Source organism: Pelodiscus sinensis, chromosome 3 (genome assembly GCF_049634645.1).
Source record: "Pelodiscus sinensis isolate JC-2024 chromosome 3, ASM4963464v1, whole genome shotgun sequence".
Lineage (NCBI taxonomy): Eukaryota > Metazoa > Chordata > Testudines > Trionychidae > Pelodiscus > Pelodiscus sinensis.
Window position 1 is genome coordinate 45,378,292 of NC_134713.1, and position 15,441 is coordinate 45,393,732.

General features: G+C 38.7%; 1 protein-coding gene across 2 annotated transcripts in view; it reads right to left on the minus strand.

Annotated features, from left to right (window-relative positions):
- The window catches only part of KHDRBS2 (KH RNA binding domain containing, signal transduction associated 2), a 602,985-nt gene that overhangs the window by 175,687 nt on the left and 411,857 nt on the right, over window positions 1–15,441 (minus strand). For both annotated transcript variants that reach the window (XR_012902558.1, XM_014575134.3), the window contains exon 5: window positions 3,284–3,411. Coding sequence is in view for 1 of the 2 variants with exons in the window: in XM_014575134.3 (XP_014430620.1) it covers window positions 3,284–3,411 (128 nt within the window). In the remaining variant the exon portion in view is untranslated. The remainder of the gene's footprint in view (window positions 1–3,283; window positions 3,412–15,441) is intronic.

The following is a 15,441-nucleotide window of genomic DNA, read 5'->3' on the forward strand; positions in this document are numbered from 1 at the left end:
AACTGGTTTCTCCATCACAAGTGGAGCACTTTGTATTGTCCTTATTGTATTTCACCCTTTTTGCCCTTCTCTAGAAAGCTTTTAGGTTTGTATGACACAATTTCTTCCTGATTTTCTTACACTGTTAATTAATTTATTCAATGTTGAAAAGTTTTTAGCAAATGCCAAGTATTGTTATCATTATAGATCATTCTATGGTTGAAAAAAGTGGGGTAAGAGTGCTTAGCTGGCTTGACCTAGCTCCAATGATGTCAATGGTGACTTTTAAATTGACTTTAGTGTGGACTAGATTGAACCCTAAATATGGATTTAGGCATCTAACTCTAGGCATCTGCATTTGAAAAATGTGTCCCTAATTGCTGTAGATGAAGAGTGTGAGATGTTTAAAAGTCACATCTCATTTGAGTCTCTATGTGTAATCCTAAAAGTGTAAGTCTCATGTGCGCCCTTTTTTCTAAAAGTTCTTGCTGTTGCTGCTATTACACACTCTGCGTTAGTGTGCTTTGCCAAGTGACTTGAAGACCAGCTATCTGCAATATTGTTAGACTTATTCATTGAAAAACTATCTTATAAAATACAACAGGTATTTGCAGGATGCCAATTAGTTAAAGGAAGTCATGCAGCAGATCTTGATAGTCAACAGAACTACATTAATATATAATAGCTGAGGATTTTAAATTTGCCATTTGTGTTTTAGTTTTTATTGCTGACAAGAAATTGACAACATGTTAAAAGAGTTTTCATTTCTTATTTTTAATTGTTTTAAATATTTTTTTCATGGCTTAAAAATGATTATGCCATCCAAGATGAATGTGTCACAATGCTGGCCAAAGAAGAATAGAGAAAAACAATTGCTTCACACCATTGAAATGAAATCACTTAGGTCTGCATAAGCTAATATCTGATAGGCTATGCAGTGAAATGGTACAGTCCATGCTGAAGATAGCTTCCATCATGAAAAAAGCTGTGGCAGTATCCCCTGAGATAGTTGAGTCATGTGAGATGGTAAGATATGGATATGTTAGTCAAAGTATAAGATCTAATAATCATGGGACAACTATGAGGAAGACCAGTAAAAAGGTGGTTTGAGACACTGAAGGAGGACACAAGCAAGACCAGTGTTGGAAGACTGAATGCTGGATCATTGGTCTGACTCAGTATTGCCATTCTTATGTCTTACTGTCTCTGTGCTTTGAAGATGAAGAATATGAGCCATTAACACTGACAAATAGGAGATGGTGAGGGCAAAAAAGTTTGAAAATGTTCTTACCCTTTCTGTTAGCTTTTACTTTGTAAAATAAAGTCAATCTAATATAGATCTGCTTTATTTACTTCTTTGTTTGTGAATCAATTGTGTAAGGGAACAGGATATGCTCATTAACTTTCTGTTTCCTTGGTGTGACTTTGTAGTAACAGTGTAAAAAATCTTGCAAAGACAGTAATGATTGTATTTCAGAAAATTCTTGACAGGATGGTTCTTTTTAAGCATGGAAAAATACCCCTCACCTGATTGCAGTAGTGGGAAAAAGTGAATTTTGCAAGTTAAACCATTTAGCAATATCCTTTAAAATAACAGAAAATTCACATCCTTTTTGCTACCTTTGAATCAAGTCAGAAGAATACGACAAGCAAGTTCTTAATATGTTGAGTTAATATTTTCAGTGTTGGTGGCAAAAAACCTGCATAAAAATGATACTGTTGTTTCTATATAATACAGGACACAGAAGCAATATTGGAACAGTCTGCTTTAATGGGACATTATCCCAACTCTAGTGTTATGAACTGGATAAGAAAGATCTTAATGAATACAAGACTTGGAGGAAAAACAATCAGAATTATTTACTATTTTTTAGTGTGCAAGAGTAGGCCAAGTGCTGTACAATACAGATAATTAAATGTGATATAATGAACTTAGGGGGGCCATTGGGCCAAGAGTGGGCCAAGTGCTGCACAATACGGATAATTAAATGTGATCTAATGAACTTAAGGGGACAATGAGTATGGGGATCTTGGGGAACAGAGGATATGGACAACATAAATTAAATTAATAGATTAATGAAGACTAGTCTGAAATATGGTGGATGAAGGAGGCTGAGGTTTGTTTGCTGGCTTGCTTCTTTTTAATTAAATAAAAAACCTGATATTAAGCTCCATCCTTTAGATCCAGAGGTCAACCTGGGTGAAATTATTGCTTTATATGGAAAATTCCTTGTGGGCTTTACAGTAAAAGTGTGTCTTAAGGAGCAATACCAGTTAAAACATATAGTGGATTTTTAATCAGAATGATTCATAGTTATAGTGAAAGCATGAAAATCCAGAGAATTAGGTAGTACTTGGAAGGATTCTGCAAGTCAATGTCTAGGACACAAAGTTTAGCTACTCCAGTTAGAACTGATACTACATCTGGTATAACAACATATTATTTATTGAATAATGTTATCTTTTATGGAATTAACAATGCCTGTAGCACCGAATGCATTCATTTCATTGCCACGAAAATGGCTCTGATCTTCCATTATGGATAAACAGCTTACACTGCAGAGTTGGAAGGGGTGCAAATTTAATTTTTCCATTTCCTCAGTGTGGAGCAGGCTGCATGCTCTAGTATTATAGCTCTGAGTTACATCTGCTGTCAAATACCCCAGGGTATTATCTGTTAGTTGGAACTCAGCAGGTCAGAAGTAGCTCCAGCGATGCAGCTTGCGAAGGTGAAACAGACTGCTATTGGAGAAATCCCTTACCTTGGGACAATTCTTCCCCAAACAGATACACTGGCTCTACAGCAGGGGTCTCAAACTCACAGCCCATGAGTCATCTATGGCTGGAGCATTTTTGCAATCCGGCCCAGGAGTCCCAGCAGCCAGGAGGCAGGGCGTGTCCATACATCTCCCCCAAGTCCAGGCCCTTCCACCACTGGCTTGCCATTGCTCACCCATTGCACATTGTCCCTCAAGGGAGTTGCTTCAGGAATTACCAGGGTTTAGTGACTGGTGGCGGCAGCAATTGGCTCCACCCATGATCATGAATTTGAAACCCTCACTTATACAGCTAGACTCTGAGATCTGCCCCTAACATCTGTTAATTTTGGGTCAAAAATTTGGGACTGAACCAACCATGTATTTTTGTTAGTCTCTAAGGTGCCGCAGGACTACTAGGTTTTTTTTAAGTTGTTCAAAAAAATACATTTTTGCTTACTGACCATATCAAAAATCAGGTTATAAATATTATGCATGTTTCAAAAGGCTATGTTTCCTATGTCTGGCTGCATAAGATAAGAAAGCACCTTGATGGAGCTGCAGGTTGTACCCGGATTCCTCTTCCACGAATGCCCCGTCCACGTGTTGAATCCTCAGAACCATTCAAGTACGACAATTCTCTCAATTGCTCCTGACGGATTTCATCATTGTAGTCCTGAAAGACAGAAGACAGAACTGACTGAGGCTTTGGCATTTAAGTTTGACCTAACTTGAAAGTCAACCTAAACTCAACCCCTGTGGTCACATAATCCTTTGCATATTCAAATTATTTCTGTTGTAATTTTCTTGCTCTACCATATGTGTGCTGAAATGATAGAAATTATATATGCAGTAACCACTTGAGCTTGGTTTAAACATAAAAATGGGGACTGTGTTTGTAGCTTCTAATACTTGTGAGCACAAGTGATAGTGCATAGAAATTGTGATGGGCATACATGTGTTAAGAAAGTTACTTATACATTACTAATCACAATTTGCAAATCTGTCTTTTGAGAGCTACTGAATATGAAGGACAAAGTGCAAAACAGTGCTCACATACAATAGTGCTGATTTCAAATAGTCTAATGACATTATAATCCAGTCATTCACATAATTTCTGGGGTATTTCTTAATTATTCATTAAAAACCCCCCACCCTGTCTGCAGGAACTACTATCTATTCCAAACCCCAGACTCCATTTGACATTATTTCCTGGCAAATTGAACTGGATGTACCAGATTGGATAATTTAATCATGCGTACCAGTGGTTGTGGAATCTAAAGTTGAACCTAAATTTTCATATAGCTTTACTTTTCTCCTAAATGAAAACAGACTTTATGCTGCCCCATCTATCTTCTTACCAGGAAGATCTCTTTACCAGGAGAGAGAAATTGAGCTCTCTTTACAGCACAGAAATGGCACTGCTAAGTAGTAAACAGGCATCTCATGATAAAAGGAAGACCCTTTCAGTCGGCATCATAGAGAACCAACTCCACAGTATTCCTAGCTTTCTTAGCTTTTTCTGGCTCAGTAGGCAATTTAAATTAATTTCAGTTTTTATGGATACAATATTATTTAACATGCCCATCCATACACATTTTGTATTTAATCCACAGCATTTATTTTCGTCATTTCTAGCAGAAATCCTTTTCTCTTGCCCCCCCTTGCTTTTGTATTTAACTGTTGTGCCTGCTGCTAAGGGTATAAGACTCCAATGCTGTTGCTGGCTTTCTAACAATTGAGTGTGCAAAAATTAATTGTTTCAAAACAGAAAAGATTCTTGAATTTAAATGCTTCCGTTTTTCCATCCTTAAGGAAGCAACTGATGTGAAGAATAATAGCACTGACTGGTACATGAGGATGAGAAAACACAGTAGTAATTATTCCTGCTCTGGTGGCTGAATGACATGGACTATACTACAAGTGGCACTTCTTTTTAGCAGAGTTTTTTTTTTTAATTCAGTAATCCTGAGTGTACATAATCAGTCTCCCTTTCACTAAATGAGCCGATAGACAGACAGAACCAGGATTCTGCTCCTTCCCTATAATTCCCCCTACATGCCAAGGAGGGAGTAAGACATGCTTCTATTCCTGAGAATTTGGACCCCAAATCTAGATAGTCTGCTTAAGGACAGGAGGAACAGTCTTATTTCCTTGAATGAGATTGTAGTCCAGGACAATCTAACACTAAATATCCTGTGAGTAGCACTTTAATAAAACCTTTTAACGGAAGGTTTAAAGGAAAACTCACTTTTACTAATATAGATTGTACCTCCCTTCACCAGGACTCTCTGGTCCAGCAACATCCGTGGTTTGGCAAGACCATAGATGTTCCTGGACCACAGATACCTGGTATAGGGAGGTCTGGCCACCTTGGCAGGAGTGTGGCAGTGTGGGCCAGTGACTCAGCTGTGTGCCCCGGGTGGGAGAGGTGGGAAGCACAGCAGGGAGACTTGATCCCAGCAGCTGGGCAATAGCAGGTGGCCAGCAGCGGCCATGCAGCTCTGGTCCTAGTAGCAGTCAGGGAGCGCAGGCCCTGGCCTTGCAGCCTCTGCCCTGGCCTCACAGTCCGAGCTCTAGCTCCGGCCCCAGCAGTGCAGCTCCGGCCCCACAGAAGTGGGGCCAGTGGGACCTGGAGAGCTCTGGACCAAGGAGTGACAGCTGGCCACGCAGCAGAAGGGCAGGCTGGAGCCCTAGCGGAGGGTGGAGGAGGGTAGATGTTTAGCATAGGCCAGGAGAGAGGGACCTCCCCTGGTCTGGCAAATCCCATCTTTTGGGACTGGACAGGTCCCTAGGGTGCCAAACGAGGGAGAGCCAACCTGTATTATTAAAATTTAACTCAAAAAATGGTTGGCAGGTCATACCAAGCCCCAGATCTTTTTGCAATGTTCCTTCATCATGTCATTAGTGGTATTGCACCAAAGCATCCTGCTAGATCAACCTCCTGCATTCAAATGGTAGTACTGTACATAGCAACCAACAAGTAACATTTTCCATTGTCCATTAAGATATGTTTTGCTAACTATTTGAGCTTATGACACTTTATTTCAACATTAAGACACCAACCTGAACATTATGGCTTGTTCCTGAATTGCCGTTGTTATGCTAAGGCGTCTCAAGCAAAACCATGAATTAACCTTCTATAAAATGAATGCAAGTTGGGATGGAAGGGATGCAAAAGACAGTGGGGAAGGGAGGCTGATGTGTAGTGGGATAGTACTTACAAATATCCCTTCCTAGAGACATAACTATGCAAATAATTTCTTACAAGGAAAGCACCTCAACTCAACTGGTATCAAAATCTGTAGCTAAAGCATTTGGAAAGATATCCTAAAAGAGAACAATTTTAAAAGTTATAAATTATCTGAAGATCATCTGTCATATGTGCCCTTTACAAAGCATAATAAAAATGTAATCTTCTAAACCTGAAATCAGTAATTTTAGACTGTGATGCTTACTTCTACTCCCTCATTAAATAGAAATTTAGCACTGAATTAATCTTTCATAACTACTATATGAATCTAACTAGCAATAGAGTATCTGGTGAATATTTAATTGTAGCTGAGTTCACTGCCTAGATTTTATGAATTATTATACTGATGAGTCTTCAGATACCCTTACTCCCAAGTGTGTATACAAGAATGAAACACAAGATGTTACATATAAGATATACCCATGCTGAATAAAGAATAATGAGCTATTTACATTTGAGCATTTTAGAAAACCTTTCTCCCACATTAAAATATACTCCTGAGTGATAGGTGTTTTGTCCACTATTATTCTTTTTTTAACTAATTATGAAACCTCATCTCTGATAATCTGATTCAATCTATATATTTTTCTGACCGATCCATGTTATTGATGTCCACTATTACTAATGTCCAATCAGTCTTCAGGCTAAGAATGATATTAAGAGTACCATTGCCGTTATGTTACAAATGATGGACATTTGCTTAAGCACGAATACCTAAATACTTAGGCTTCGACACAGGTACCTTCACTTTCAAAGGTGCTGAAAATCCCAGTACATTCATCAGAAGAGCTCAGTCCTTCTATAAATCAGGACACATACATGTCTAAAATGGATTATTAGGCAAAAGACATGAGTTCATGATCACTGACTTTAGTAATCACTCTCATGAAGTATAGGAACACAGCTGTCTAAAACTACCAAAATAAAATATTTGATAATCTCATCACACCTTAGGATGTGTGAACCATTTTATATTAAATGAGAGTCAACCAAAGCATGTACCAGAAACTCAACCGAAACCTCTCCGCAGATTTGACAGAATTGCCTTAGTAGATCTCGAAACATGCACATTGAGAGATCATAGCTCCCCAAACCTCCCTTATATTCATTTGTACCTACTATACTGTAGTAAGTTGAGAGTTGGTAACATGGAGTCAGTAGGCCTGAATAAAGGCCTGTAACATAAAAACAGCAACAGGCCTGGAATCTAGGGAGCAAGACTTTGGCTCAGTAACATGGCAGCCAAGAAAGAAGTCCTATTGATAATTGTATGATTGTGTAAGTTAGGTCAAGCATGGAAGGACATAGGGAGTCATTTGGTACCGATTGTAAGCCAGAGGGGAGTACACAACTTAGTAAGAAATGTCTTGGTATCAACTCACTCCCCAAAAACTAATGTACGTACCGACCTAGATTTAGTACCGGGATGAAGCTGATAGCATGAAGCGTAGTAAGTAAGCCCCCCTTTTGCAAGGTGAGGGGTGATAACTATGTAACAGAGGGTGGCAACCAGGTAAAAAAGTGATGTAACTTGTTTGTACATGTCTATAAAAGGGTACCACAAAGAGTGAGTGCCGACTGACCCTGGATGGGGGTGCTTTATGTGCTTTTATTTGTGGGGGTATTACCTAGGCTTACAGAATGCACAGTGGCTTAGCATTGAGTCGGTCTGCTAACAACTATAAATTCATGTCATTGGCAATAAACCTACTGGATTGGTTTCATCCTTGCCTGAATCTGTCAATTCTGGGGCTCTCAGAAGTCTACTGTGTTGACCCAAGTGCACAGGGTTTAATGCTTTAGATAGAGGGAGCACACGCATGCATGCATCCGAAAGTTTATCATCACCAATGGAGTAGAGGACCTGTCAGGAACCCACTGGGACAACACCGAAAGCCTGACTGATGACATATACTATTATTCATGTTCACCATACAACTAAGTTAGCCATGAATGCATGTGCAGTCCAGCCTACTTTCACTATAAATGTTGGTAAAACTCATCGAGCGCTCAGAGCTCTTGATTCTGCAAACATCAATCTACTAGTACCTCCCAGCCAGATCTCAAAGGGATTTACAAGTAAGCAACAATAGTTTAGTTTTACAGCTAGCCTAAGTATAGAGGTTTTAATCAATTTGAAAGAGAATTATTGCAATCTAGAGTATAAAGTATAAAGGGAACAAAATCACAAAATCAGACCTAAATGTGAAGAGGCTGACACTTCTCCACAATAAATCAAACACCTGCAGAGCCAGGAATAGAAATCTGGTTTTATATTTCCAAAACCACAGACCCCTTTTGCACAAGGCAATAAAAAAACCCTCTCACCTACAGAATATTTTTGCAGTTTCATACAGCCATTAGAGAGCAACATGCCAATATATACATTTAGTGCCAACATACACATTTAGTGGCTAATTCTGTATTATTTTGTTCTTGTGCTCAGCACAGAAATAGGAGAAAAGGGGAAAGGTGGATTTTTACTCCCTATGTTCATGGGCTATGACTGTGGCCTGTCAGCTTCCAGAATAACTTTTAACAGTTTCAGGGCTCCTCTGGATAAGCCAAACTATGTGTACATATATATTGATATAATTTATCATATATTATTTCAGTTGCATCTTGATTCAATTGTATGAATCTCAACAATTTAGTAGCTGTGAGAGTAATGTTGTAAATAAGGGTACATCTAAACTACGTTCTATTTTCAAAAGAGGATATGTAAATTCTACAGAAATTTGCATATCTTCTTCTGATCTCACTTTCGAAAGCAGAGCAGAAAGTAGTCAGAACGTGTTTTTTGGGGGAAAAACCCTTTTTTGAAAAAAATGCGTAAATCTCATTTTTTAAGGAATAGAGGTTTTTTGGAAAAAGGGGGAGTTTTTTCCAAAAAAATGTGTCCAGACTACTTTCACTTTCAAAAGATCCACTTTTGAAAGTGAGATAGGAAGAAGATATGCAAATTCCCATAGAATTTGCATATCCTCTTTTGAAAATAGAACGTGGTCTAGACATAGCGTAAGAAGTGGGCAGCATTATTTCCAATAAGGAAAATGAACGTATTTGTCTTAGCAATTTGCTGAACAAGAAGTAATACTGAGTGGACATATAGGCTCTAAAGTTTTTGAGCATAGTTATGTAACAAAACATCTATATTTATAAGTTGCACTTTTATAGTAAAGAGGCTATGCTACCGTGCTTGTCTGAGGTAAATTGAAAAATTGAATGGGTGTAGATGACAAGGGATGGATCACTCAATGATTGCCTGCTCTGTTCATCTGCAGATTTTGTTACCTCATTGTTTACCCCTGTTAACTATGTGCCCTGTACCTAGCCAGGTATCTGATTAGCCAATGGTTAGGCAAGTAGGGATTTCAAACTGAGACAAAGGAATTTTTAACTTTTCCCTCTTTTGTCTCAGTTTGAAATCCCTACCTGCCTTACCACTGGCTGATCAGATACCTGTCTAGGTACAGGGCACATTAACTCCTTAGTCCCCAAGCTGCTGGCCATCCCTCATGGACATGACAACCCCTATTTCCAGATAATGTATAAATATGTTGAATAGGATTGGTCCCCGTAAAAACTCTCAGGGGCACCACTATTTACCTCTATCCATTATAAAAAATGGCCATTTATTCATCCCCGTTGCTTCCTGTATTTTAACAGGAATAGTCAGCAACGCTATAAGGAACAGATATCAATCCTCAATTTAACAACAAGACTTCTGTTATCTTAATCACCCTGCTTCTGTTTATAAACCCCCTGCTCTAAAGGCAGAAACTGGGAGCAGCACAGAAATCATCACGTCACATTCCTGCTGTGTTGCAGTTAAGAGCTCCATCTGTGGCTATGGTGAGTGATGCGAGCAGCCCTCTGGTATGAAATTCTGGGGGCAGGGCAAGAACTATCCCCACATGGCAGTAAAACTGGTGGAGGAGAGATGATGTTGGACAGAATCAGTATGTAGGCCAAGTTGGTTTGCCCCATAGTGTTCCTTGAAAGCCCAGGTATATTTCAGTGTAACAAATAGATACTCAGGCATCTGATCACGATCAAGCTGGGTCCATTTGGGAAGATGTTAAGCTGTTTGTAGGCCTTCATGTGGTATTGATGGAAACAACTGGAAACAATCTTTTTGTTATTAGGTCTAAGTCTCCATCTTTTACAATAATGGGTCATCTCCATGTCAGCATCAGGACTTCTATGTGACTGAAATCCTGCTCCTGCCAAAGAGATGTCTATGTAAATAAAACTTTTTGCAGTGGTGTAGGGAGGGTCATTTGAAAAAAAGGTTGAAACCTGTCAGTGCTAGAAGTGAGTGGAGAGACAGACCATGTTCTTGGACTTCTCGGTTCTGTTATTTGTAAGACAAAAACAAACAACATGCAGTTGATGGCCTCTCAGCAATAGCTCATACCAGTTAATTGATGTGGCTATGGACAAATGGCTGTTTGCAGGGTAGGCCAGATTATGTCATATGTAGCAGCAGGATCTGGGATTACTGCATTTGTCTGTGCCTGGACCGGAAACAATTCCTGAGGTAGGTGTTGAGTGCCAGCACTTATCACAGAGTCTACGGTTTGATCTAAAACCTACTTGATCTACTCTCAGGATATCATAAATTCAGTGTATCACTTCTACATGTCCCATCATCTTTGGGTAAGTTTCATTCACTTCAGATGTGTAGCGATCAGACATCATAGGCATTTCTTTGAAGAATAAGACTTTTAATTAATCTGCACATGTATCTTAACAGAGAATACTCCCTTTATCTCCAGCTGTGGCCTTGGGGCCTCCTGTAGATAAGAATTACAACATTTGGAGTATTGGAGTCGCTACAATCTCATGTATCCTTTATTTGGCACATGAAAGCTCTCTATTGTCCAATTCACTGCAATGATGACTTAGAATACGTGGTGATGGTAAATTTATTTTACAGTAAAAACTGTATTTGACTGCTCTTTGTCAACAAGAAAACTGGTAACTGGCATTTCTGATACCTCCCAATACGAGTCTTCAATCTACTAATGGATTCCACTATACTGCTGAGCATGTTATGCAACTGCACTTTCTACATTCTATTTTTATGCAAAAGAGGCAAAAGACAAGTAAGCAAGCTGAAGTTGAGGATTTATTAAAAAAATCAGCTGCTAGGGTTTGCCATAGGGTCATTACTTATTCAGCCAAACCTTCTACACTTTCTACATCTATAATGATGATTGATGTTGATAATGATGACTCCAAGGAACTTCAAGATCCTGAAGTGCCTTCTGAATCAACAAAAGATTAAATTATGTTCAGTACAGTGTTAGTGTTAAGTGTGTATTTAATGATCTGGGTGTATGCCATGCGCTGCCCATATGTAATGCCTGAGGGTACATCTAAACTACATGGCTCCGTCGACGGAGCCATGTAGATTTGTTGTTTTGGCAAAGTCAAATGAAGCCGCGATATAAATGATCGCGGCTTCATTTAAATTTACACGGCTGCTGCGCTGAGCGGACAAACAGCTGATCAGCTGTGTGTCTGCTCAGCACGCTAGTCTGGACGCTCCCCTGTCGACATCAAAGCCCTTTGTCGGCAGCCCCGGTAAACCTCATCCCACGAGGAATAACGGGGCTGCCGACAAAGGGCTTTGATGTCGACAGGGGAGCGTCCAGACTAGCGCGCTGAGCGGACAAACAGCTAATCAGCTGTTTGTCGGCTCAGCACGGCAGCCATGTAAATTTAAATGAAGCCGCAATCATTTAAATCACGGCTTCATTTGACTTTGCCTATGTGTCTAATCTACATGCCTCTGACGACAGAGGCATGTAGTCTAGACACAGCCTAAGATAACCAAGGGTACGTCTACACTGCATGCTTATTTCAAAATAAGCTATTCTGAGGAAGTGGGTCTGGCCCACAAAAGCTCATCACCTAATAAACCATCTTGTTAGTCTTTAAAGTGCTACATAGTTCTGTCTTTTGTTTCAGCTAGACCAGACTAACACGGCTGCATCTCTATCACTATTCCAGAATAGTTATTCTGAAATAGCATATTTTGAAATAGCATGTCTACATTTCAGGGAAGACTCAAAATTAGTACAAGGCAGGTTTCCTTAATACAGACATGCTATCTCAATTTAGAGCCCCCAGGAGACACTGGGAATAACTTAGAATGGCTCTGGTGAGGGGCTTTTTCGAAATAGCAAAAGTAGAGCGTCTACATAAACCTTATTTCAAAACAGCTATTTCAGGCTAGGTGCTATTTCTCATAGAATGAGATTTACAGCTTTTGGAATAAGCTGTCCATGATTTCAAATTTATTTTGAAATAATGGAATGGCTGTGTAGATGCTTACATTGTTAGTTTGAAATAACGCTAGTTATTTCAAAATAAGGATGCAATGTAGATGCATCCCAACTGTACAGAAAACTTTACCAGTATAAGCCTAAGTGCTTTAAGAAACCAACTATGCTGCAGTGCAGTACTACTAGTGGATTGGTGAGTACTTGTATATTATTTTATATTTATTCATTTTATAGTATTCTAATTCTTTGAGAAGTGTTAAGGGTGTACCATTGACACACTAATGTTACATTCAACTCCACTGTTACTAAAAACGTGAGATGAATGGTCTTTCCATGCTGTAAAGAATAAATATTGTGACAGAATAGGATTTCCTTTTCACATAGCAAACAGTAAAGAAATAGTAGAAAATTTTATAAAAGGCTTATAAGAATAAATCACTTTTTTACTTGATTTTTCTACATACATATTTGTACTTGTTTCTTTTGAAATAGAGATCAGCTGGGTCATAAAACGTCATACTCCATGTCTTTAATAATAATTGAAGGCTCAAGATACAATATCTCATATCTCTATGGTTGAAGATAACTAACCCCAGCAAAAAAAAAAACAAAGCTCAGCAGAACTGTGGAGCTGCTTTAGCCCAATTTGTATGGATATCCAATTGTGGTAGCATATGCTCTTAATGACACACAGAGAAATTCAAAGTAGACAGATAAGACTTAAGCTCCCTGAAGGGATATTTAATGTGTGTACCTGGTTTCTTGGTTACCTACATTCATGCCCATCTGTTAGGATGGCACTATGCCTATTCCCTGATTGGTCCAGTTAATTCCCGTTATTTTGCTAGAACACAGGTGCCAGGAATGATGGATTTAGATGCAAAGTCTGAAGAGCACCAGAAATTATGATTCTTCTACCAAAAATCTTCCTCTCTGAGTGCCACATCATGTGAGGGCCACATTCCTCAGCACACTTGATCATAAATGTCAGCACATATATGTAAAATAGTTTGGGTACACACAGTCCTATAGCAGATAATAATTGCAACAAATATTCAAAATCATGAATACAATCCAGCTGTGCTAAGTACAAATATAGCATTTCACCAAATAGGTGAATGGAGCAGAAACATGGACCTACCAAATTCAAAATCCATTTTTGGAAAAAATCATCATCATAAGGGTTCAGATATTAAATGTTAGATTTCACAGTGTTGTAATACAGCAGAAATATGTATTTTTTAAACAGCAAAATATAAAAATGTAAACCCCATCTGACTTCATCCCAAAGGTGACGTTCCCCAATACTTATTTTTACATTTTTACATTACTGCTAGCGGTTGCAATACCTCCTGATCTGGGTGTCCAACCATCAGCTACTTCTCTCTGAAGGCAGTGCAGAAGTAAGAGTGGCAATACCACTACCACTCTGGAATAGCTCTGTGGCCCCCTTTTTGGTCAGGACCCCAGTTTGAAACATTCTGCTATAGGGTAAAAGTACACAAACACTAGATTTCATGGGGGAGATCAGATTTCATGATCAGTGATGTGTTTTTCAAAGCCATGAATTTGGTAGAGCCCTAGGCAAAACCCATACTAATAAATATATGACACTTCACACAAATCACTAACAAAAATGAGTGTCTACCTGCTTAATGGCTGTCTATAAAAAAAAGCTTGTGTGGGATAACTTTAAGGATGAAAATCACACAAAACAGCCTATGCATTTCTGAGTCTCCATCAGAACATATTTTGACCAAGATGAGGTTTTGCCTATAAATGCCTATCATCAGAGTTCAAGCAAATCTAAACCAGCTGGGGGATTTGTCAGCTTGCCACAGACTGCACTAACTCCAGTGTGAACGTTGTTTTTTTCTTTGAACATTTACAATTAAACATGCCTGGCATCATCAGCACAGGACACCATACTTTACAAGCACCAAGGAGGGAAGAGGCAGCATCATAGTTCTCAGCAGCAAGGGAAAAGATGCCAGTGTATGAAGTAGAATAGAAGAACTACTTCTTGTGTCTTACAACCATTCTGATGACACTTCCCAGAATGTTAACATGTTTTCCAGAATGTTTTTGCAAGTATTTCACCATTCATAGTTAGCTTGTGATCCATTATAACCTCCAGCTTCTTTTCCCATTTTGTATGTGTGAAATTGATTGTTCCTTCATAAATAAAGTACATAACATTTGTCCTTATTGATTTTCATTTCATTTATTTCAAACCATTTTTCCAGTTTGTTCAAATCATTTGAAATTTTTATCCTATTCTCCAAAGCACTAGCAACCTGTCCCTGTTTATTGTCCACACGCTTTCTAAGTGTACTTTCTATGCCATTATCTAATTCATTTATGAAGCTATCGAACAGAACCAGACCCAGAATTGGTCCCTGTGGGTCTCCAATCAATATGCACTTCCAGCTTGACTGTAAACTACTGATAACTATTCTCTGGGAACAGTTTTCTAACCAGTCATGCACCTATCTTATAGTAGCTCCATTTAGACTACGTTTCCCTAGTTTATGAAACGGTCATGCAAGATCATATTAAAAGAATTATTAAAGTCAAGATACACCACTCTGCCCACTTCCTCGGTGCCCATAAACCATGTTGCTCCATCAGTGAGAGTGATTGATGTGACATAATCTGTGGTTGACAAATGCATGTTGACTGTTACTTATCATCTGATCATCACCTAGGTAGTTGCAAATTGATTGGTTATTTATTCCATAATCATCCAATGACTGAAGTTAAGTTTACTGGCTTGTAATTCCCCTGGTTGTCCAAATTCTATTTTTTTTTATAGATTATCACTATATTTGCTTTCTTTCAGTCCTCTGGAATCTTTCCTACCTTCCATGCATTTTCAAAGATAATCACCAGTTGCTAAGGCTTGTCCTCAGTACAGCTTGTCCTCAGTACAGAGTTGGAGTAAGAAGTCCTCCAATTAGACATTATTTTGAGATTATGTCTAAATAATTCCTTATGTGTAGACATGCACTTTGTTATTTCAAAAAAAACCAATATTCTGAAATTATGGTGATGTGCAGACATACCCTCGGTCTTTTCTTTTCCAAACTAAATAAACCCATTTTTCATTCTTCTTTCAAAAGTTATGTTTTCTAGACCTTTAATCATTTTTGTTGCT